General features: G+C 44.0%; 1 protein-coding gene across 2 annotated transcripts in view; it reads right to left on the reverse strand.

Moving 5' to 3' along the window:
* Window positions 1-1,046: 1,046 nt before the first annotated feature.
* DENND1B (DENN domain containing 1B) overlaps window positions 1,047-24,863 on the reverse strand; it is a 245,761-nt gene continuing 221,944 nt past the window's right edge. For both annotated transcript variants that reach the window (XM_047755321.1, XM_047755320.1), the window contains 3 exons: window positions 9,796-9,875; window positions 8,412-8,628; window positions 1,047-6,995 (listed from right to left, as the gene is read on the reverse strand). In XM_047755321.1, coding sequence (XP_047611277.1) covers window positions 6,480-6,995; window positions 8,412-8,628; window positions 9,796-9,875 — 813 coding nt within the window. In that variant the 3' untranslated portion in view covers window positions 1,047-6,479. The remainder of the gene's footprint in view (window positions 6,996-8,411; window positions 8,629-9,795; window positions 9,876-24,863) is intronic.

Consider the following 24,863-nt stretch of genomic DNA (forward strand, 5'->3'; position numbering starts at 1 on the left):
AAGTTTTTTTTTTTTTTTTTCCCATCTGGGTTGGTTGGATCTGTGGTTATGGCCACATGGATACAGAAGGCTGACTGTATATGGCAGCTGCAATGCACCCAAAAAGTTTCTCAATGTTACTAATTCATCCTAAGAGTAGACACGTCTACTTTAAATAGAAACGAAGCTTCAGGGAAATGAGGTAAGAGGACTAAGCCAATGGCAGAACTTGGGGAAGGCTTTAATTGACCTGGAAACTTCCCCAGACGCTAACTTTTATGCTGTTAATACTACATTTACCATAAATGTATAAATTTTTGTGTGTCCTATAATTGATTGTTACTTCCAGGAGAGAAGATGTCAGACTCACTACAAAATAAGACTCTAAAAAGGGTGTATTGTCTTTCAATTTCATTTTTTTACACAGGGAAAGTCCACCTGGGCTTCTGTGTCTGCATGTGGAAAATGAAGCCACGACGTCTTTCTCAGACACAGACACCGAGAGGCACCGAGCAGCCCCCCTGGGAAGGCGGCAGGCAGCGTCCAGAAGGGGTAGACGTGAGTTACCCTTAGGCTCACCTAAGGACAGTACCTCTTCTCTTATGGTCAGACCTTGGCTTCCTCTATGGAAACAAGTTCAGCACAAGAGTCTCAGAAATTCTGCACCCACAGGCAACTGTGTGCTTATTTGGAAGTGATGCCTGCTCTGGGTGCAGCCTTTGGAGGCCTGGCAGGAACTTGGCCTCCCGAGGCGTGTGGGAGCCGCTTCCGCACTTGACTTGGGGTCTGGCCGGCCCGGCTCCTGCAGGAAGGTCAGTGAACAGCTGTGTGGCTTGGCTGGTCCTGCTCTGCGGGCCTGTCCTTAGCAACACTCTGCCTGCCTCTTCTGTGGTTTCAAATTCTAATGAGCTTAGCTGACCAGACACCAAAGAATGGATGCCCCTCCAGCCTCAGTGCACACCACGCAGTTACCCGAGTCCGAGATGGAGACGCAAGGTCCCTGGGACGGTTCCCCTGGGACACTGACAGGGAGAGCGGACCACAAAAGAAGAGTCACCACCAGGCCGTTTCGATTATGACCAATTTTATTTTAAACCTGCATTTCGGGCACTTTATGGTAATGCGTCGTCCATCCAATAGTTACTTTTGCATATATTTTTTTAAATTCCCCAAACAGTACTTTTCTACACAGTGTCCTCCCGATAGTAGTCAACGTGTGAGATGATTTTTCCTGTAGCCTCAAGGATGCACGACAGCAAAGCACATCTCAGTGCTGGGCAGGTGCGTACGGATGTCTGTCACCCCGTCTAGCAAAAAGCTCAAGGTTTTCAGTCCTTTCAAACAGTTATGCATTTAAAGCCAGAGAAATAAGCTTTGGAAAAGTTCAATTTTTAACCCCTATGTACCTTTTGCATAAAAAAAAAAAAAAAAAGCTTTATGTGTTTTAAGCTACAGGCTTCATGCAGTTCATGCCTGTTGGCTGTTGTAGTAGGCGTTGCTGTACGTACTGAATCATGACAGATTCAAGAGATCTCATTTTTGGTATATGATGATTAAATAGTTCTCGAATAACCCCATGGAAACTGGACTGTTGGAGGGATGGTGGCGTGACACACCCGGAGCATTTAGGAGGCACAGAGCCCTGACCTCGTCCCATGCTGCACGTCGCGTCATCAGCCAGAGTGGGTCTGTCGTGTCCTCGACAAGGCTCTTCTGAGACACGAAGTGACACAGAGACGAAGAGACTCAGAGGCTGAGCGTGTGGAAGAGGTAATCATTTGTGACTTGGCAATCTTTTAGGATAAAAGATTGTGTATTTTAAATCACTAAGTACGGTTTGAAAGAACAGAGCTTTCTGGACGGCAGGCATCGGGGAGAGCAGCCGTCCAGGAGTACCGTGCTTTGTTTTTTTTTTTTGGTATGTTTGTGTCTTGCACCTAGAGCTACAGATTTTCCACAGTGCTTTTCTGCCTCATTCAAGTACAATAAAAAGTAGAAATCTATAGAAGCTCTAAGGTTAAACAAACTGTACACTATACAAAAATTAACTTAATTTACAGACAAAGAGTATTGGCAATGCCCTTTATAAATCTGAAGATTCATCACAGAGGATATTACAATCGACATATGTGTTGTCATCACCATACAAATGCTATCTAGATTTACGTGGTACAGAACCAAGGAGCTGTTAAACATACGCATGAAGAGTCAGCATTTTGCACTATCTACATTTCTTCTGAAGTAACAGTATTATCAATACTAGAGCTAAGGTTCAGGATTTTCTTATTGCATATTTATTGTTGCTGAGGCAGTTAGTTATGATACAATAATGCAATAGTCATAATTATTTTAAATAAACAAAAACATTTCTCTTGCCAGCAGTATAAAGAATTTTTTCTAAAATCACATAGAACATTGCTACATATTGTTTTACACAAATACTGAAAAATATGACCTTAAGGCACCTGCTAGAGCAGCAGATGTGCAGATTTATATGAACTAAATTATGCAAGAAAAATATTGCACAAATCCTATCATTTTCAAAATAAAATATGTTTCTTCCTAAATGCACCTAATTTCCTATCTTGACCAAATCAAACTGTGAACTGATTTGCTCAGAACAACTCTGCCTCTTAAACTTTAAGAAACAGATACAGATTCTCCGGGCTCGACACAGGAAAGACGTCAATACTGAGAGTTGGTAAAAACCAGTTCCTACGTGAAGAAGTGCTTTGGAGGCACTGGGTTTGGTATTCATTTTACATTCTTAAATTTATATTCTGATCGACCAATACCTACCCAGAATCAGGATCGTTTATGCTAAAAACAAAATGGAATTCACATTAGAAAATTTATTTGTGAAAAGAAATCTTTTCCTGAAAATCCAGATTTTCTAGAAAAGACGGAAGATCTACTCATGATGAGACTCGTCACAGCTTTGTCCTTTTGCTCCGCAGTCCACTTCTTCACCTTATTTCAGAAAACTTCTTTCCTAGCATTCCTGGGTCCTTTTTATTAGGATATGAACACAGAATCCTAAGCACAGCACGGGCACTTACAGTTTTAGTTTAAGTGGGGGGGGGGGTGTTTCTAGAGAATGCTGTTTCCAAGACGAAGATGGTGCAACGAGACCGCCTCAGCAGGCATCCGCGTGCTGGGTTACTGCGGAAGGGAGAGAGGTGGCCCTAGCAGTTCCCGGGAGCATCGTTCCCGCTTGGAGCCTTGCTGCCTGCAAGAGGGGACCTGGGTGATGACAAAAGCCAGAGGAACAAGAACACGCAGCTCTAAGAGTCTCTGCATCTGTCCTGTACAGGCAGGTCATCTCGGCTAGCAGCATTCCCATACCTCGTACCATCGAGAGAAGAGGCAGTTAGTGAAATTAGAGGCGGTACAGTGGTTTTGCACTTAGAGCATGTTTTAGATCAAGCAGCTTTTAAAAGATCTTTTCTGGTGATCAAATTGGGACTGAATAACTTCAAAGCAGAATACGTTATTATTAGCAGAAATGGGCAGTTCCTTTGCCTTGTAATTAGTTCTTCGGAACGGGAACTAGGTCAATTCGTTTATTCTCCCACATCCGCAGTTACTGGACCTTGCATGTAACCGACACAAAGAGTCAATAAATGTTTCCTAAGTGAATGACTGATTTTTTAATCAGGAAAATAATCATGTTATATTTTGGTGCTTTTCTAAAATATGCTCAAGTAGGTAACCATGCAAATATATCACTTAACAATAAATACTCTCACTTAGCAAAACAGTAGCTCCTAATTCACATTTCTGTCCCCTGAAATGCCATGGATGCAGTAATGAGGGCAAGAGGCTAAAAGCTGGGGTGTGGGATAAAGCCTGGGTACCAGAGCCGGAGGTCTGATGCGTTTATACAATTCTGTTTGTAGAACAGGGGTTGCTGCTTTAGGGGGAGGAGAAGAATTCAAACCACAGAGGCATTTACAAATACCTGGTTCGGTTAAAATAGCAAATATGAACATAGTAGGGAAATAAGGTAATACTTTTATTTCAGAACTCATCTTAATTTCACTTCATTTCCCTGTAGCCAACCTAACACTGGGAGTCTAGTTTAAGAGCAGACTTTGAATACTCGAAATACAAATGGTCTGAAATGGGAATACTTGCTACTAGTCTTTTGGATTCTCTCCAAGAATAACATGGAGAGTTTTTGCTTTTGTTGGGAGCGTGGGATGTAAGAGCTGATTTTGTAAGTTAAGGCACAAATCCGATTTAAGATACCTTGACACAAATGTCACTTGTCAGGGGATACATCCCTCACCACACACAGCAGTGCAGTCAGACATCTGGTGAAGTGACTGAAAGGCAGAAAAAGAACTCCCGTTTCTGAGACCATGAAGCTTAGTGAGCAAATGGACTAAAACCCCCATTTTGCCTCTGTTACACTCACAATGGGCCCATTTTCCAGACTCTGCATTCTCAAGGGCAAAGTACCAACAATCACGTTAAAGGGCTGCTTTACATTCTTTTCAAAAATTAGGAATATTTGTCCAGCAGGTTAACAACCAGAATGACAGTTTTTCCTTCTCACGTGGGATGCCTTTCTAACATACTTCAACAAAATTACATGGAATTTCCTAATGAGTATATCAAGGCAAAATTTCAAAGACCCTTGAGTCTCAGCTTTGGCGTTAAAAAAAAAAAAATTAAACGTTGTTTCCTTAATATGTACGGAGTCCATCCTTATAAAGAAAACAAGATTTGTCTTCATAAACAAAAATGGGTTAATTGCCCAAATAAAACACATCCATTTAGATTTTGGAATGTACTTTTAAAAACTTGGTCATTTTCTTTAAATTACTTACAAGCCTGATCTAAGTAGCTATTTTTAAGCAATGATTTTAACATATCCCCTTCCAGGATTTTCTTTAACTGAAAATTAAATTCTGATTTCAGCAAATACTTGAGAGCAGAGTCTTGATGGGGGTTCTGGAATGCTTTCTCACCCACCTTTCCTAAAACAAGAACTTAAAAATTGTGATTGGGGATTACAGAGTCTATGTATGGAACATACTAACAACAAATTAACCCGAACATCACTGTTTTTTTTTTTCCCTGATCATCCTTGACAATCTAGCCAATCGTGAGGCCACCAAATGCCCAATTGCTCCTCAGGTGACTTTCAAAGCGGGACAGTGAATGGGAGAGAGAAGAGACAATCTCTGGGTGGCTGTGCGCAGGGACTTCCTTCCAAAGGCCACAGGGGACCGGGAGCGACCCCCACATGCTGCCTCAGCCAGTGACCAAGGTCACAGTAACATTCGCAGAGCGTGGGGACAGGAGGAGACGGCACTTTTCCTCGGGCTCCCCTCCCCCTGCCATAATCCCACGCAGTCAGAACATCAGGCAGACGCCTCCACGGCCTCTGAGCAGCTGTCGGGGCAGCAGAGACGAGAGTCTGAGAACCGGTCACGGCCGAGGCTACCGTCGCCCCCGGCGGGATCCCAGGACGGGGACAGGGCCTCAGGGAAAAACGGAGGAAAATGCACGCGGCTCGGTCCTGAGCAGGAGCAGCAACAGCGGAGCTGAGGGCAGGCGGGGAGGGCTCTGGGCTTTGTCCACACGGCCTGCAAAGCGGAAACGCCCCAAAGAGAAAGCCAGCGACTGCGACAAGTAAAGACGAGGCGCTGCCACGTGTTCTGATGGTGGAGAATTAATTACTGCTGTGGAAAGAGCGAGAGGGGGACGCTTTTCATCGGGAGAGTTCACGTTGCATTTGGTTTTCTGGGGGTGACTCCTGTTAGCAAAGGCATTCGGAGAGACGGAGAAATTTAAAGTGTCATCTGTAAACAGCAGTCGTCGAGTTCACATTGTAATTTCAGCACTGCACTCCTCTCACTGAGCACAGGTCAGTGTGTACCTATGTATAGTTTCTGCAAAACAAGGCTGCAGTGTCCACCAGAGCGCTTTTCAACTTGGAAAAAATGAATTTTGTCCTTGATTCAATGACTAGAAAAAGGCATTATTGCTCCGTAGAACTCTTGTAACTCGTCTTTCAAAACTGACATGTAATTCCATAAATTACCTAAGAATACTTATTAGAGGCTTAAGATTAAGGCAGTTAGTGGGTCAGCAGTTTCGGGCGAGTTCTGATGGGTTCTGCCATCCTGGCCGGTTCGTGCTCAACCAGATGACTGGTAGCTACCGGTGATGTGCAAGGGTGTATACGCAGCCTTAGGTGAAATAAAATCAGTGGCATTAAGCACCAGTTACTGGGAAAATCAGATGTTCAACATACACTTTCAACACACATACAAACTAGTGCCTGATTTAAGAGCACAGTAGGAGAATTAGCTTTACTTTTAAAAATCAATGATCTAGGTACCACGAGTTGGGGGGGGGGGGGGACGGACAAATAACAGGTGGCCGGAAGAGTCGTCCTTCCTGCGAATGGCCGTTTAGGTTATGTTCCACCCCCAGAGGGTCTCCACAGATAGCTGGATGCAAGCCAGTGACTCCCGGTTGTTGATTTAAGCTTGGTTTCCCCGTGCTTTTCCTTCTGTCACGTCTGAGTCCTGGTGGAAGGCGGATGTTATGTGACACAAGGACACTACTTCCTGCAGCAGCCCAGAACCTTCTGAAGGCTCCTGGGCTTCTCTGCCCTCTTTCTCCCAAGGAACGAAAGTGGAGGGACGGCGCCCGAGGCTGGGCACCGGCAGGTCGTCCGGGGTCTGGCTTAGTGTTTCCTTCCGCGCCGTCTGGGCCGCCTCGGGCGGGGCCAGCTGCACGTCCAGGCCTGCGGGAGGGACTGGCCGGTCTGGATCCGCGGGCCCGCTCCCATCACCGAGAGGCTTCTCGTTGTTCTCCTCCGTCAGGCTGAACAGAGACTCCCTCAAGGCGCCGGAGGACGCCCGCTTCCTGGGAGAGGGGGGCAGGTGCCGGCCGTGGACGGCGCTGTCATCCTGCCCCAGGTGCCACTCGGCCTGGTCGCCAGAAGCACCGCAGAGCAGGGCCAGGTTGTTCTCACTGGGCGCGCTGGGTTTATTCTGCAAAAGAAACGACGCGTTTAGAAAAAAATCAAGTTGGAGCAACTTCAGCAGGACCTTCTCCATGTTGAAATGGAGAGGCTGGGGCTGGACGTTCCTCCCAAGGAGATGTGCAGCAGAGCCTGAACCCTCTGTCCCCAGCGGTACTGCAAGGCGGTCCCACGTCCCTGCACCTGTGACCCGGAAAAGTCAAGCTAGACTGCAAGTACCGGTGGGGGTGCGGAGAAAGGGAGCTCACGCCCTGCTGGTGGGGTGTGACCTGGGGCAGCCGCTGCAGAGACGGGTGCAGAGGTGCTCCCATTGCCACCCCCTCCGGGTACGGAGCACAGAGAGAAAACAGCCTCCTGATGGGGTCGCTCGCCCCGCCCACCACGGGGACGCTGCGCGGAGGGCTCAGTGCCTCGTAAGGAAATGAGGACACACAAACGTGTGTTGTGCGGCTTCTGAAGAGGAGGACGCCTTGCCATATGTCACAAGGCGGAGGGGTTGTACGCGCCACGGAGGGCGTTATGCTGGGTGAAATGAGCCAGATGCAGACAGACAGCCGCGGCGTGATCTCCCTTCCGGGCAGGGTCTGAAGCCGACTCGCACCTAACAGGCGGGGGACCGGCCAGCGGCAGGGTGCAGAGTTTGCTCTGCAAGCGGAGAAAGTTCTGGAACTCTGAGGCACAGCACGGTGAGCAGACGCAGCAACACTGAGTCATGTGCATGAGGTCTGCCGAGAGGGAAGCTCTTGGGGGCTCTCACTTCCGAGAAAGAAGAAAAGGCAACCGTGGGAGGGGGGGTCACAAGCTGCGTTGTGACCTCTGACGTGTGTGAAAACATCCAGTTGTACACCTTAAATACATACAACTGTTGTCATTATACTGCAAAAAAGCTGGAAAAAAAAAAAGATTTGCAGAAAACCCAATGAAAAACACAAAAACTACGATATAATCAATGCCAAGTTCTGGAATTATTATAATCAAAATAGAGTTGAAAATATTTCACTCGCTCATGTTTTTAAAGCATCCGGTTCAATTTGTTTAAAGTTTTGTTCATTTGTGAAGCAATACAATGAAACAGTATTTGAATTAATACATTAAAAAAAAAATTTTTTTTTTGAAGATCCGGAAAATACAAAAAAGAAAGTGGGAACAATTCACATTTAGAAGTTCTCTAGAAAAGACAACTGTAAAATGAGGTTGTGGGAAGATATTACCGCTTGACGAGAGATTTCAGTTCCTGACAATAACCACCAGAACCGGCTCAGTACAAGGCAAGATGCTGGAATTCTGCTACTAGAAATAACTAATGATGAAGGTTTAGCCTCGTTTAGTAGCTGAGACACGTACGGATTAGAGGTCAAACGCTCCTACCGCGAGGCCATGCCGCTGGGCAGCCACCGAGAGGGTAAGAAAGGTGAAGTCGGCTCACCGTGGGCTTGTAGTCGATGTCGTCCATCGATCTGAAGAAATCCAGGCTCTTGGCCGCGGCCAGCTTCCCCGGGTCCGAGCTGTGCGTGCTCAGCGTGTCTAGGATCTCTCCTAGCAAGTCCATCTCACCCGAGGAGGCAGTCTTCCCTCTCGTGTCCAGAGAGTCGTCGCTTCCATAAAAATAAGCAGACGCTTCTTCCCCGTCTTCGGAAGACAACCTGAGGAGGAAGAGGGCCCACCAGTGGCTCCCTGACCGCGTGTGCCACCACCTACCAGCAGCCGCCCTCCAGCGGCTGTCAGCCCTCCAGCGGCTGAGAGCCTTTAAACCCAGAGAGGCATTTCTGTACAAGGGCTGGTTCGTGGCCAAAGTCCTTAGAGTGATGCACCTACCATTCGGGTGCTGGAAATCCTGAGGACATGAGTTAAGAAGGACACGCGGAGGTTTATGGTACCTTATCAGTCTGGCAGCACAGGCAGGGCTTGTCACACAGTCTGATTCTGTGCGATATGGCACATTAGCCTTAGAAATATCAGACCGGGAGAGTTCCCATCATGGCTCAGCGAAACAGATGAATCTGACTAGCATCCATGAGGACACAGGTTCAACTCCTAGCCCTGCTCAGTGGGTTAAGGATCTGGTGTTGCTGTGAGCTGTGGTATAGGTTGCTGTGGCTGTGGTGTAGGCCGGCAGCTGCAGCTCCTGTTCAACCCCTAGCCTGGGAACCTCCGTATGCCACGGGTGCGGCCCTAAAAAGACAAAAAAAAAAAAGAATCATACTGAACACCTGGGAAGTTTGCTATGGTCCAAGGTCACTTTAAGTATTTCCTTTTATCTGTTCAATTATTTTATAGAATGCATATTCCTTTACATAAACAAAGATATACTTAATGCAGAAAAAAGAATGTCAATTTTGTCATCCCCAAGTATCTTAAAAGTGTTTAAGAAGTTCAACGTATACCGTTATTTCCCTTATGTTAAAATTAATGCTTAACACTTTGCATTAATTTTTCCTCGTTTGATAGCGCGGTCGACTTAAGTCCCACCCCACACATCTGATCTGTTTCAATGGACTGTCACCACCGTTCCCCACATTTAACCTGCCCCTTTCAGTAGCAGGGGAGGGGTCTAACTTAGGGGGCTTCCAGTTTCCCTTTAACACTATCCCTTCTGCAGGCATCACTGCTTTTCAAGAACAAGATAAGTCAGGGGTGTCTTGCTTTCCTATCTCAGGACCTCATGGCCCTGTGAGACTCTCGGCAGGCACCGGATGTTGTGCTGGAGGACGCTGCCACGGAGCAGGTCTCATCTCCGAGATGCCTCCTGCGACCTAAAGACTCTGGCACTGAGCCACACCGCTTGACACAACACCCAGACTGCGACTCACTTGCTTGCTCTTTCCATGTCATCGTCGTCGTCATCACCCAGACCTCCATCCAGGCTCTTAAGAGGCCTTCTGACGTGTGGCTGGAGAGGAATCGACACCGTAGCATTAGTAGTTAATACACGTCTCTTTCATACATTAAGAAACAAAAAGACTTTGATTTGGTAAGGAGTACTTTTAAAAGAAATATGCATCCAGGGCTTTTGAATATGACCCAACATGACAGGCTAGGCAGGAAGAAGGGGATGATGTGATCAGGCGACATGTGTCACAATGCTTATTCCCACTTGAACCAATGAACAAAAACCAAGTCATGGGGATGAAAATGTACACAGTTATCCACAATCTCCCAGGTTCTTGGTCCCTGATTTAGGAATATTTGACCTAAAATCAATCACTTCACTGTGCCCCTCTCCTCCAGGTTTAATAATGATCAATATTTGCAACCTTTTCTTCTTTAAAAAAATGTTATGGTCGCACCTGAGGCATATGGAAGTTCTCAGATCAGGTACTGAATCTGAACCACAGCTGCAACCTATGCCTCAGCAATGCCAGATCCTTTAACCCACTGCGCTAGACCAGGGATTGAACCCGCGTCTCCACAGCTACCTGGGCTGCTGCAGTTGGGCTCTTAACCCACTGTGCCACAGCAGGAACTCTGCAGCCTTGTTTCTTTTATCCCCCACCCACGCTCTCCCTCACACCAAGTATTTTAAGACAGTGCTTCTCAATCCTTAATACCCATCTAAGCCACGTGGAGGTCGGTGAAAATGCAGGTCCTGCTCTCACGGAAGTTCGGAGTTTCTGCCTCTCTCACAAGCTCTCAGGTGAGGTTAGGGCTGCTGAATCTGGACGTCACAGACTGAATATTAAGGTTCTGAATCAAATCCTAGGCAGCCCATCATGTCCCTTGTAACTACTTCATTGCGTGTCTTTAACAGCTAAAGATACGTTGTAGCGCAACCAAGACAGCGTGACCACACACAACACATTAATAACTACTCTTTAGTGTCTCATATTCCCTATTTCCCAGAATGTTTCACTCGGCTTGGACCAGAACCGTAACGAGGTTGGCACAGAAGTGGCCGGGAGGTCGCGTCTCAGAGGACGATGACCGCTGGCACTGTCCCCTGCTTTCATGCCGGTTGTGCCCTTTCAACAGGTGGTTTCACCCTCATTTCCTGCAGACTGGCAGTTACCTCCAGAAGCTTGGTGAGCTTCAGCGTCTGGGTTTCTCCTCTGTTTTTGGCAAGAGTGTCCCTGAGGTGTTGATCCGTGTTTCTTATCACATGAAGACGCACACACGGTGTTTGGACGGCGCGGTTCTCAGGTGGATTAATGGCCTCAGGCATGGTTGGCTGGTCCACCCATCATAAATTTATCAGCTTTTCACTTGATGGTTTTAGCATCCTATAATAACCACTGGCTACATCCATTATTTCAACAGGAGCTTCAAAATTATGCTCTTCAGAAGCATCTCCTTTGTATTTATTGGTTGGCATTCTATAAAGAACTGTCTTATTAACTATTTAGTTATCCCGGAGTTCCTGTCGTGGTGGCTCAGTGGTTAAGGAATCTGACTAGGAACTATGAGGTTGCGGGTTCGATCCCTGGCCTTGCTCAGTGCATTAAGCATCCGCCGTGGCCGTAAGTGTGGTGTAGGTTGCAGACGTGGCTTGGATCCTGCGTTGCTGTGGCTCTGGCCTAGGCTTGGCAACTACAGCTCTGGCTCTGATTAGACCCCTAGCCTGGGAACCTCCATATGCCGTGGGTGTGGCCATAGAAAAGGCAAAAAGACAAATAAAAAAACAAAAACTATTTAGCTATCCTGAAATGCAGTGTGTATGGGAAAAAGAGGACACCTCCTTGATTCTTTCCTTTTATTTAACCATTTTTAGAGCAATGAGCTCATGTCCTAACAGTCTCTAGAGGTAAGCCATGCGGGTTCCTAAAAAGTTATCATCGTTTGCATAGATTCGATGTGGCTCAACCCATGACAGTTACTACTCTTCCCAAGCTTCACTCTGTCCCATCTTTGAAGTACACCATGATCGTGTCTTTGAAATAGTTCTTATTATCTTTTCAGGTGTATCCTGAAATACCTGCAGGCGAAATGACATGCTCTTGGATATTTACTTCAAATTAATCCAGTGGTGGGGAGTGACCATGGTAAGGCTGGCACGGAAATAAGACTGACCACAAGCTGACAATTGTTGAAGCTGTCATCAAAGGTGCCTGGGAATTCTTAGAAGCATCTCTTTACTTCTGCATGTTTGAATCACATAAACTGTTTATCCCACAAGAAAATAAAATAATTTTTAGTTTTTGTTACCTGTTCCCAAAAAAGCAGACCGAGATGCGGAGTAGAAAGACCTTGCATTTGCCTCGGCCACAAACGCATCTCATCTCACAAACACATAAAACTACAATGACATGTGTGATGAGCCATCTGAGGACGACCTGAGGACCAGCAGAACGGCTCTTCTTCATCTAAGGAGACAGAGAACACACCCGTGGAGACAGGTGGGAGGGGCAGAGACAGGCTCACAAGGACCCATAAGCAAGAGGTCCTCCCCCAGGAGTGGGGGGATGGAGCCCCCACATGGGGGTGGTGGGGACCAGCATGGGGAGATAAGCCCCCTATCTGGTGCAGCTCACATCCAGGAGAGCTGGGGAGCTGTGGGGAACCAAGATTCCGCTTGTAAAGGGCTCACACACACACACTGAGTCCCAGGGCAGGTGCCGCGGCTGGAAAAGCACCTGGGTGGTACATGAAGGAGGTTTACTAACTTCAGGGCGAGGGTTGAGGCGGCAGGATCTGTTAGAACCTTCTTCAGGGGCCAGAGTGCCGGTGGGCACTGTTTTTTTATTGTTAGTCTCTTCCCAGCTGGCCCAGTGCTAGTGGTGCCCTTTCTGACACTCTCTCCATCTATCTCCCTGGCACCCGGAGGCCTGCCCATCCCAGTCCAAGAAACAGAATGTCAAACAAGATGAGCCCAAAGAGACCCAAACAAGACACAGCAAAATTAAAATGTCAAAAGGTAAAGAGAATATCTTAAAATCAGGAAAAAATACTATTTATACACAAGGAAACCTTCATACAGACCAGCAGCACAGCAGAAAATGTGCAGGACGGAAGGAACAAGTATGATATCTTCAAAGTAACTGAAAGGAAAAACACTTTAAAACCACGAATACTTTACCTGCTAAGGTTATCATTTAGAGTTAAAGTAGAAATAAAGTTTCCCAGACAAAAAGAAGCCAAAGAAGTTCATCACCATTGAACAGCCACACAAGAAATGTTAAAGGAACTTCCTTAAGTGGAAAAGGCCACAACTCGAAATAAGGAAATATATGACAAAAATCTCACTAGTAAAAGCAAACATAGTTAAACACAGTGAGTGGATCAGGCACTTACAAAACAAGACTGATGTTAAAAGAGGTAGTAAAATCAGCTGTTTCCTACAATAAGTAGGTAAGAGATACCCAAACATAGATATAAAATGTGCCAAAAATGTGTGTGCGCGTGTGTGGGAGGGGGTAAAAATACAGCGTTTTAAGAATGTCTTTGAACTTAAGTAATCAACAACTTAGACTGCTGTATACACAGGTTGTTACACCTGAAACTCAGAGGAACCACAAACCAAAAACCTATAATAGATAACACAAAAAATAAGAAGGGAAAAAAACCCAGACTTAACACTAAAGAAAACCATCAAGCCACAAGAGGAGAGACTAAGAGGAAGAAGGAACAATGAAGAACTACAAAAGCAACCACAAACCAATTAACAAAATGGCAAGTGCATACCTATCAATAATCACTTTAAACAGCCTAAATACTCCAATCAAAAGATACAGAGTGGCTGAACTGATGCAAAAGCAAAACCCATACAATATGTAGCCTACTCGGGATTCACTCAAATGTGAAAACACACACAGACTCAAAGTGAGGGAATGCAAACAGTTTCCACACAAATGGAAACAAACAAAATCTGGGGTAACAGCGCTCATATCAGACGAAATAGACTCTGAAAGACTGCAACAAAAGAAAGCACCCTGCATAATGATAAAGGGGTCAATCCAGGAAGATGATCCAACATTTGTAAATATATATGCACCCTACATAGGAGCACCTAAACATATAGAACAATTATTAACAGATATAAAGGGAGAAACTGACAGTAATACAATAATGGTAGGAGACTTTAATACCTCACTTACAGCAATAGGTGTATCATCCAGACAGAAAATAAGGAAATACTGGCCTTAAACAACACATTAGACCAGGTGGATACGCATTTAAGAGCACATGGAACATAGAACATTCTCAGGGACAGATCACATATTAGGCCACAAAAAAAATTTCAGTAAATTTAAGAGGACTGAAATCATATCAAGCATCTTTTTGACCACAACAGTATGAAACTAGAAATCAAATATGACAAAAACTGGAAAAAACAAAATTCATCAAGACTAAACAACATGCTATTGAATAACCAATGGGTTAATGAGAAAAGAGAAAATAAAAAAGTTCCTTGAAACAAATGAAAATGAAAAAACAATATTCCAAAATCAATGGGATGCAGAAAAAGCAGTTGTAAGAGGGAAGTTCATAGCAACATAAACTTCCCTCAAGGGAAAAAAAATCTCCTATGAACAATCTACACCTAAAGAAACCAGAAAAAGAATAAATAAAGCCCTAAGTTAGTAGAAGGAAAGAGTAAAGATCAGAGCAGGAAAAAAAAAAACAAAACAAAACAGAGGCTATACAAACAACAGAAAAGATCAATGAAACTAAGAGCTGGTTCTTTGAAAAGGTAAACGAAATCGATAAACCTTTGGCCAAACTCATCAAGAAAGAGAGAGGGCCCAAATAAAATTAGAAATGAAAGAGAAACTACAACCAATATAAAGAATCATAAGAGACTCTTATGAACTCTTATATGCCAACAGAGTGGACAACCTAGAAGAAATAAACTCCTAGATACATACAATCTTCCAAGACTAAATGAAGAGGAGCGGAAAATCTACACAGTGAGGAGACTGTCAGGAAAACTGGAAGGTACTGAAATGGGCCCAACGTCACGGGTGTCCTGTCAAGGAATGTGGGGTAACTGTCTGTTGCTGTGGGCTTATGTGGTGCTCTGAGGTCTGCACATCACAGACACTCTTTGTAGCCCTGCAGAGACAGAAGGAAGACTGCTAGTGACGCAAGTGCTTCTTGTCCACAGAGATGCAGCTTGTCCCCCGCGGACTAGTGATGGTCTTGGTGTCTGTAAGCACACACGTTTCGGTTGTCTCAGCTGTCGAGGCGTCTGTTCTTTGCATGATCCTTTCCATCAGTCTTTCACATCTTACTGGTTTACTCTTTAGCTAATGAGCCAAATAAGACAGAGTTCTACCCTTTTATGAAAGATTATTCTTTAAAGTGGGCAGTTGGTGTTTTCCTGAATAAATGAATACTTCCATACATAGTAGGGCTGTTGGGTACTTGGGTAAATTTAAAGACGGATAAAATAGATAATGTAGAGAAGACAGCATGCTGCTAACGGGCTGTCGGAGGCATGATCAGCATCCACAGGCACAGCGGAGCGTTAGATTCATTCATTCGACAAAGATTAAGCAACTGTCTTTATGTACCAGGCACTGGGCTACATGCTGGTCTGGTGACGACCAAGAACAAGGCTCCCTGACCTCATGGAGATTATAGTCTAGTAAATGAAACATGAGTTAAACTGAATAATCATAAAATAAGCATAAAGCTCCAACTGCCGTAACTCTGACTGCCACTAGGAATGTGACCTAGCCCGGGGCGGGGGCGAGGGGGCGGGGGATTAAGGGAAGGCTTTTCCTGAAAGACGTTTGAGGAAAAGCTCTGAAAGTTAGCAGGTATTAAGCAGATGACACAAAGAGGAAATGTGCAAAGGTCCTGTGGTGGGACGACCAGGGCAAACACATGGACTCAAAGATGCCGACGGCACCCTGTGGGTTAGAGCCTGTGTTACAGGGTTATATAAGGCCCATTAATCCTGCAGTTACCCTTTGGATCACTAGATGGCAGATATACACTAAGAAGGCACAGGCTGGGTACAGTCACATTTCTGAAGGGTTATGGAAAGTAGGGGCCATCGGAGGTCCAGCAGGAAAAAGTGAGCAGTGAGAAGTAGACGGGGAGACGGAGGCAGGGACAGACCCCGACTGGCGGGTCCTGCTGATGGAGAATAACACAAAGCCATCCACTGGTTTTATTTTGTTCCTTCAACAAATATTTGAAGACCTACTGAAAGCTGCGCTGTGTGGTCCTTGAAAATAAAGTAGCAGCCACATCTCATTTTTAAAAAATTCTTTGTATCTCTTCGTGCCACAAACACCCATTAAGCACCTACTATACGTGTGCTACCATCTTCCGTGCCGTAGGGCATACAAAAGAAAAGAAAAAGATATTCTCTCAAGAGTTTCAAAAGACACGGTGAAAATGCCAAAATACTGAATATAATGAAGCAGTTACACATAAACATAGTCTTTGTATGGATATAACTGCACTCAGGTTTTTGATCACAGACGAAAACTTATATAAGTGACCATTAATACTGATCATGATTCATGTCAAGGGGTAACATTCCTAAGTAGGTTGCAGACTGATAATATTAACAGCATGGAATTGTAACTGCATCCTATAAATAACGGTAAACTCTGGGACCAGTAAGGAGGTTTGGAAGTTTCTGAATGGTACAGACTTGGTGCAGCTCTAACTTTGGCCACGGTCATTCACTAGTGACCCAGAGGCTGTGCAAACCAGCAAATAACTACTAGCATTTGCACCTCTCTTGGGAGCCAGTGTTACACAAAAAAGGGTACATTTTGTGGATACAATAAGATATCATAAGAAAACAAAATAAGCAGCATTTTCTATCCCTCTAATGCAAAGAATTAAAAATGAGATGGGTAACCGGACGTCACACACCTTGAGCTGCACTCCCACCAGGTTTGACACACATGTAATTGTGAAATAAAAATTTTCTTTCATGGAAATGTAAAATGTTGAATGCACATCTAGTATGTGTGAAAAAGATTATTCTGGAAGTAACAAGTACTTGCATAGCAAGGGATGCTTACTGAGAATGTGAAAAATACTATACTAAGGCAGAAAAAGGCTATCGATGTAGGATGAAATTTGTTAGAGACATTTCCTACGAGAGCAGCTCAATCTACGGCGAGACGCTGAGTGAGGCAGAGAGAAGGGTCGGAGAAGACCAGCGGGAAGAGCGGACCCACAAGGAGAGCGACAGAGGCAGGCGGCCCAGGCCACAGCACTGTCAAACGTCGTGTGTGACAAGGCGTCAAGAAATGAGTTTGTTTGAGCTACAACAAGCGAGGTGAGCGTCTCCTTCCTTTTCACCAGCTCGGTTTCCCAAAAGCCCATCAGAGCAGAGAACCGTGAGGCTGGTCCCCAGTGCTCCAGGAACCTGTGAACCTTGCAGTTACCACTTCTGTCACTAGAGGGCAGACAAATACTGAGGCAAAATGCTGGGTAAGGTGACATTCATGGGGGTGAAGGGGCCAGGGAAAAAGAAAGGATATAGAAAGACGAATGGGGAAATACACTTTTTTTCAACTTCATAAAATTGAGGTGCTTGTACTGGATCAAGTTTTTGAAAGCAGGTACGCTGTGCTGCTGTCCCCATTTCAGGTCTGAAGTAACTGAGGTCCAGAGTGTAACCTTGCTTATCCAAAGTATAGAGCAACCCCCTGAGCGTATGCATTTTGCAGCCTAAGCCAAAAAATACCTGCGTGAAATAACATGAGGACACATTGTAAAGAAAGCTACCACACAGAATTATAATGTCAATACCTTAAAAATACCTGGTGGCTTACAATTTGAAAAGAGGTTCAGAAACGTGGGTTGTAATTTGTGTAGATGTTAACGGAAGCACAGAGTGAAAGCGACTTCCCCATGACTGCCTTGCTTCAATGTGTTAGAATGTTTGATACAGCACACTTTAAAGAACGGCTTGACCACAAGTGTGGGTGAGCCTTTTCTCGGTTTTATATATTAGGGAACCGAAAGCTTGATGAAGTCAGGTCTCTCGGGCAAGGTTAGTTCATGTCAGAGCTCAGCCTCCAACCCGGGTGCTCTGGCTCCCTGATCCCAACTCTTCTCCCCATAATCACACCAGACAGTCAGCCCTCAGAGACGCAGAGGAAATACAGGCCTGAGAATTCACCCGAGACTTGCTCAAAATGGCAAATTTGAACCTCGTGTTAGTGTTAAAAACAGGTGGTAGTTACAGAATGATCACGGGTGTTGACGTCCAGGTGGGTGAAATGGCAGGCAGGTTAACACACTTTTCTGGAGCTATTTCTGTCAGGGCAAGAGCTTAACATGATGCAAGTTTGGTGAGGTCTGACGACTTCAGGCGATGGAGGCTAAGGAAACAAGACTGAACAGAAGCATCAGAATTCTGTTTCTGAGCAGGTGAGTGCTGTGTGAGATGCGTTCAGGCAGGAAGACTCTGAAGTGGTCCAGACACATCCAAGACCCTTAACCAGCGCTCCGGGTCCACAGCCCCCTCGCCTTCTCTGCCAGCTTTGTTCACTATTCGCTGTCACTCAGCTATCACCTGACACGTACTCTTATGAAAGTGTTTTTTGAACACATTCCTGTCTTAGCAGGTCCTTGACAACAAGAATCCTATCTTTTTAATTACTTTGCTTCTAATTCCGCTCCCATTTTGAATGCAAGACGCAGCAAAAGAATGTCGACTCCCATTCTAACAAAGAGAAAAAAAAGCGGGATGGTCTTAAAAAAAATCCATAAATTTTCTTGAACCTATCAGAATGCTGAGTTGTAACGCAACCAAGTAAAAGGAACTCCACGGAGTTATAACCCCTTCCAAGGGGAGATAAGAAGCAGGAGCTATTTCATCCTTTCATCTATATTTTATCCGCGTGCGCACACGCACGTGGCAGGTGGCATATAAACCGGGAAGAAGACGTGCTAGAATGCCATAGTCTTAAAGACCAAGTGTGGACTTGTGCATTGGTTTGGGGGAGCTGGGAGTCTCAAGGACAAGTGGTGTTTGCACTCACAAGCTCTTTACCACACGTAAAATCCTATAATTTGATTTGCCAAGTAAGGCAACCCTAGCAGCCGGCGCGGCAGAGGAGGACTGGGGACCAGAGACGGGAAGCACCCCCTTGGGTGCACGCCTGCAGGAGGGAAAGCCTGCTGCCTACACAAGCACCAAGCCCCAGGGACTGTCACAGCCAGAGCCCTGTGCTGCTGGCAGATCACGGGGGAGGTGCAGAAGCACAACCTCTGTACCCCAGGGACCGGAGGGGACATGGAAACCAGGCAGGAGTCTTCCACCACCAGGGAGGGGCAGGCAGCCTGCAAACAGCCCAAGACCAAGCCCAGATGAGAAGAAGTTTACCTGCCGCGGGAAGGAGGGGAGGGGTGCTGGGAAAGCCCCATGCCTGAGCACGGGGGTGCACACGGCCTGCTAAGACAGGAACTGGACCAGGGCACAGGGAACCCCGGAGGCTTAGGACCAGGTAAGGAGATACAGAAGTTAACTGCTAAGGGAGGGGGTGTAAGCTCTGAGCGACCTACCACGTGGCTGGTGCTGGGGGGGACAGGGACCGCTGACAGATGAGGGTGAGGGAGGAACACTGGACAAACCTTCCAGCACTTCCTCGGGAAGCGTGCCACACACAAGAGGACAGCAGCCCTGCAGGCAGCCATGTCCACAGCCAAATCCCCACCCCTTCAACATGCGATGGATTCAGCCCCTTGTACTAATAGCATCCCGCTATCTCTATTTAACTTATTCTCTGCTGCTCTTTCACATGGGGTTCATCCCTCAAGAACTACCAGATGTGAAAAGTAAGAACAAAGTAAAAAGAAGGACAATATGCATAAACAGATGGGATGTGTGTCGAGTTGAATGACAGAAAAATTTTAAAAAATGATATAAAAATATTCTTTTGATGGGCTCTTGAGCAGATCAATTATCTAAACTGGCATTTCTATGCTCTAACAATGATTAACTGAAGAAGAAATAAAGACAGTCTCATTTACAGTTGCATCAAAACAACAAAATACGTAGCAATGAATTTGAGGAAGTGAATGATTTATAAGCAAACATTTCAAGACACTGATGAGAGAAACTGAAGAAGATACAAATAAATGGAAAGATATTCTGTGTTCATGGACACAAAGTGTTAACACTGTTAAAATGTCCATATGACCCAAAGCCATCTATACATTCAGTGCAATTACTATTGAAATTGTACTGCTATTTTTCATAGAAATAGGAAAAATAATCCTAATACATGCACAGATCTACAAAAAAATCCCAAATAACCAAATCGATCTTGAGAAAGAACAAAGCTGAACCAATGAAGTGGAATGGGCTGCTTTCAAACTATATTACAAAGTTATAGTAATCAAAACAGTACAGCATTGTATGAAAACAGATACAAGGATCAATGGAACAGAATCACAAGCCCAGAAATAAACCCAACTGCACTTATTGTTAAGTAATATTTGACAAGGGAGTCAATAATATTCAATGCCAAGAGGACAGTCTCTTCAATAATTGGTGTTGGGAAAACTGGATATTCACATGAAAAATAATTAAATTGCATGAATCTAATCTTACATCACTCAGAAAAAGCTAACTTAAAATGGGTTAAGGACTTAAATGTAAGACCTGAAACCATAAAACTCCTAGAATAGAAGACATGGGGAGAGACTCCCTGTCATTAGGCTTGATACCGATTTTGTGGTCATGACACCAAAAGCACAAGCTACAAAAGTGAAAAAATCAACAAGTGTGACTACATCAAACTACAGCTCCGATTCAACCCCTAGCCTGGGAACCTCCACATGCCATGGGTGCAGCCCTAAAAAAAAAGAAAGTGGGAGTTCCCATTGTAGCTCAGTGGTTAACGAACCCAACTAGCATCCATGAGGACGTGGGTTCCATCCCTGGCCTCATTCAGTGGGTTAAGGATCTGGCGTTGCTGTGGCTGTGGTGTAGGCCAGAGGCTGCAGCTCTGATTTGACCCCTAGCCTGGAAACTTCCATATGCCACCGGTGTGGCCCTAAAAGACATAAAAAGAGGAACGAAAAAGGAGAAGTGAAAAGGAAGAGTATACAGAGAGGTCAATGAAAGAGAAGTCATTTGGAATTTGTAAATGATAGTCATTTACAAATGCTAAAAGGAAGTAAGTGACCTTGAAAGCAGGCCTAGCACACAGTCGTGTTCAGAGGAGGTCCATGGCCTTGACAGCTGCAGAAAGACAGGTAGTTTTTATTGGACTGAATCTGGTATACTCTCCACTATGGTGCTGCCATTTGGTCCACACTGCACTACTAATTGTATTCTTGGAAGCTTATTTTAATGAATATTAAATTGAGAACTATTCTAGAATTAGACTAAAGAAATCTTTGTATTGGATTTTAGAGATGGAATATTTGAAATCAGAACTGACCCTTTTACGAACGTCCTTGTACGGAGGTTAGGAAGTTTCCTTTAGTGGTTCTGACTGCCTTTAGGAAGTTTAGTTTGGCAAAATGGGGTATCGAAATCATTCGGAAATGCAGTACTTCAAACCGCGTTTCTCCACGGTGGATCAGAGACCGTGTAAACACCCCTCCAAGGGCAACACGGTACCAGCCATTCTCAAGGACTCTCCCTCGCTGCCGTGGTCAAGGAGCGGAGGTCCCGTCGTTCCCCAGTTCACAGGCAACATGGCTGTGAACTGTTAATGCTTTCCTGAAGCCTCCTTTTAAGGACTGTTCAAATGCCAAGTCATCGTGTTAACCAGAAATATTTAAAATACGTTGTTTCATTGTTTTTCCCTTCTTCGATATTTGAAAATGCAACTTTTTTAACAGAGCGCTCGCAGTAACTTTTCAACTCTGAAAGATTATGAAGTGTAAATACAAGAAATTGCATAAGACTATTAAGACATTATTCTCAAAGCTAAATAAATAAATAATTCCTTTGATAAATGGCAAACTGTTTGCAATTTTACCTTTGCTGACAGGATTTCAATATTTCAACATTTAAAAAGGTTTCTTAATACACAAGTCTACCGTATTTTCAATAAAACCTAGAGTTTGATTCCTTTCATCAGCTGATGTGAAGATAACTATTCTAGCTGGAGTCAGTGATGAAAAAGTCAACATTGATTAACAGAACCATATCATTGCCTATCATTTTAATAAACTGTGTTTCTAAAAACTACACAGCTATGGATTAAAATGCATAATTTATAAAATAACTAGAGCTGGATTTTATTTTTCCGATTACCACATCAATGTATCATTAGCATAAATGTGTACGAGTGGACAGAGTCTCCAGATGGTTTCAGGACTGAATGTAGCAAGAATCGTCACAGAAACTGCAACTGTATTTTGGTCTCAAAAGCGTTGTTTTACTAATGTCCCAGACACTGATGAAGGCAAAGAGGCAAGAGCATCCTGCAAATAACCAGGATGAGACTCGAATGTTAGAAAAACTATAAGAACTTCCAGAGAAGGCTGCATATACAAAACAGTCCTATTTTGTAACTTCAGATATTTATGCTATTATGCTAACACTTTATGTTCCATATCAGGAACTATAACCATGCGTAAGAGACTTAAACCCAGATCAAATTATAATAAGATTCTTGTAGTTACACATCTATTGACATTCTCTCTCGGGAGAACCAGCAGCGGCAGTAACCCCTACAAAGACAAGACTGGCTTTTCCTTTCATCAACGCTACCACTGATCTCTGACCAACCTTAAAGGCAGGTCTTATACACAGAACGGGAAGAAAACCATCCTTTCCGTATGCCAGGACACCTGGGAAGGAAATAAGAATCTGTCTATAAAGCTTGGGTCCTTCTGGAATAGCTGCTGTTAATGTCACCAAAAGCTCCTAAAATAAAGATGTAACAAGAAAAAGCTCTCACAAGGTTCAACAGAAAGATAGTAGTGCTGCGACTGATTACTGATGTAAAGTCTAGAATGATAGTAGTATATTTACTAAATGAAAATTTAAGTATCTGTTTTTGTTTCAAGACTTGGTGATAAATGACAGAGCCCTTTGTGGCAATAAATATGAAGGGTAAAATGATAAAATTCAAGAGGTACATTTCAACCTAAAAACCTCTCAGAAAATAGAGGGAGCATGTTTACACATGTCTGTTGAATACACTAGGTTTTGTGTGGCAGAGCCGAACATTTTAAAATTGAAGTCCTGGGAGTTCCCGTTGTGGCTCAGTGGTTAACGAATCTGTCTAGGAACCATGGGATTGCGGGTTCAATTCCTGGCCTTGCTCAGTGGGTTAAGGATCCGGCGCATGCCTTGAGCTGAGGTCTAGGTTGCAGACACGGATCAGATCCCGCGTGGCTGTGGCTGTGGCATAGCCTGCGGCTAAAGCTCTGATTCGACCCCTAGCCTGGAAACCTCCATATGCCACGGGAGCGGCCCAAGAAATGGCAAAAAAGACAAAAATAAATAAATAAATAAAAATAAAATTGAAGTCCTGGCCAGCTGCTCAAAGAAGGAGTTGGTTTTGAATTATTTCTTTGAAGGAATAATGTTCCTGGAAAATTCCATGACGATGTAAATGTCTCATGTGCATTTTGTTTCTAAAAGAGAAAGGCACATTTTCTAATGATAGATTTTGTCTGGTACAAACATCTTCTTTCAAGGAAAGGAAATATTCCATCCTGCTCAATAGAGGGCACCCTTGCAATCCATAACTGGGGTTTGGGGGAGGGGGGTGGTGGGCCACAGATTTATGATCAAATTTGACGTGTTGGAAATATTATTTCAACAGAAAACAACAGGGGAAAATAACTTTAAGACAGCAAGATGGTACCCCTATTTTCAAACTGGGCTTAAATGATCAATTTTATAAATTAGTGATATGAGTATAAAGTAGACCAAATACACGTTATGTTACAAAGTGACCTTTTGGACAAAGGTTGCTAAACCCTGTCTTCGTTAGGCAGTATTTTTGTCTGCAACTTTTATAAGAAACACATTTACCTAAATTACTTTAAAAAACATTTCATCATTTGAAATTCATATTTTAATACTTCACTAATACTTTCTGATCTCTTTATTTCAATGTTTTAGCTTAACTGTAATAATAGGATTCTCAATAGTAAGCCAAAGTAAACGAGGATGAAATAAAGTACGTGGGGTTTTTTGTTTTGTTTTGTTTTTTGGCTTACCACAATTTGGTTAAACTTTGATTATTTTGTAAGATTTATGTTAAGTGTTTTTTCCAATTTTCTGGACCTCCTCCTTCACAGGCACATTCCTCCCCCTTCTCTGAGGTCACAGTTATTTTTCTCATTGTGATTTATGGTCACTTTTTTCTCGGTCAGAAGTGTAAAGCAATGACTGTGCATTTCTTTCTTGACGACCACTACAGCAGTATTCAACGGACTGTATTTTCCAAAGATCCCAACACGTGTGTCACTTTCTGAAATCTGTTGTGTCACCTGAACAAGAAACACTATCCTTAATTACATGCTTTTTATTCCCAGGTTCCACTTGATTTGAATGAAAAAACAGTATGTCACAAACATAATACTCTAAACCACACCTTACTGGGTGTGAATATCCCTTTACTATGCTTAGGAACTAAATAATTTAGAGAATCTAGGTTTTTATAAATTTCACAGGAACAATTTCATTGTATTTTATTTTTGTTATTGGTCACACCTGCAGCATGTGGAAGTTCCCCGGCTAGGGATCGAACCCGTGCCGCAGTTTCGGCCTGTGCCACAGCAGCAACAACACTAGATCCTTAACCCTCTGCAGCATAAGGGAACTTCCGGAATATTTAAAATATGCAATTTGCTATCAGAAAAACAGATAAACTACCTGATTGCTCACACTTAAAAGATGCTTAATACTGGTATTCCATTCAAATGTGGCTTTGAAATGTCTTACTTGCAAGTCTCTACCTGTCAGAAAGGCATGTAGAACTTCTAAGCACACACTTTAAAGATGAAATTACATTGCTCATCAATTATAAAATGAGCTCATTGC

Source organism: Phacochoerus africanus, chromosome 12 (assembly GCF_016906955.1).
Source record: "Phacochoerus africanus isolate WHEZ1 chromosome 12, ROS_Pafr_v1, whole genome shotgun sequence".
Lineage (NCBI taxonomy): Eukaryota > Metazoa > Chordata > Mammalia > Artiodactyla > Suidae > Phacochoerus > Phacochoerus africanus.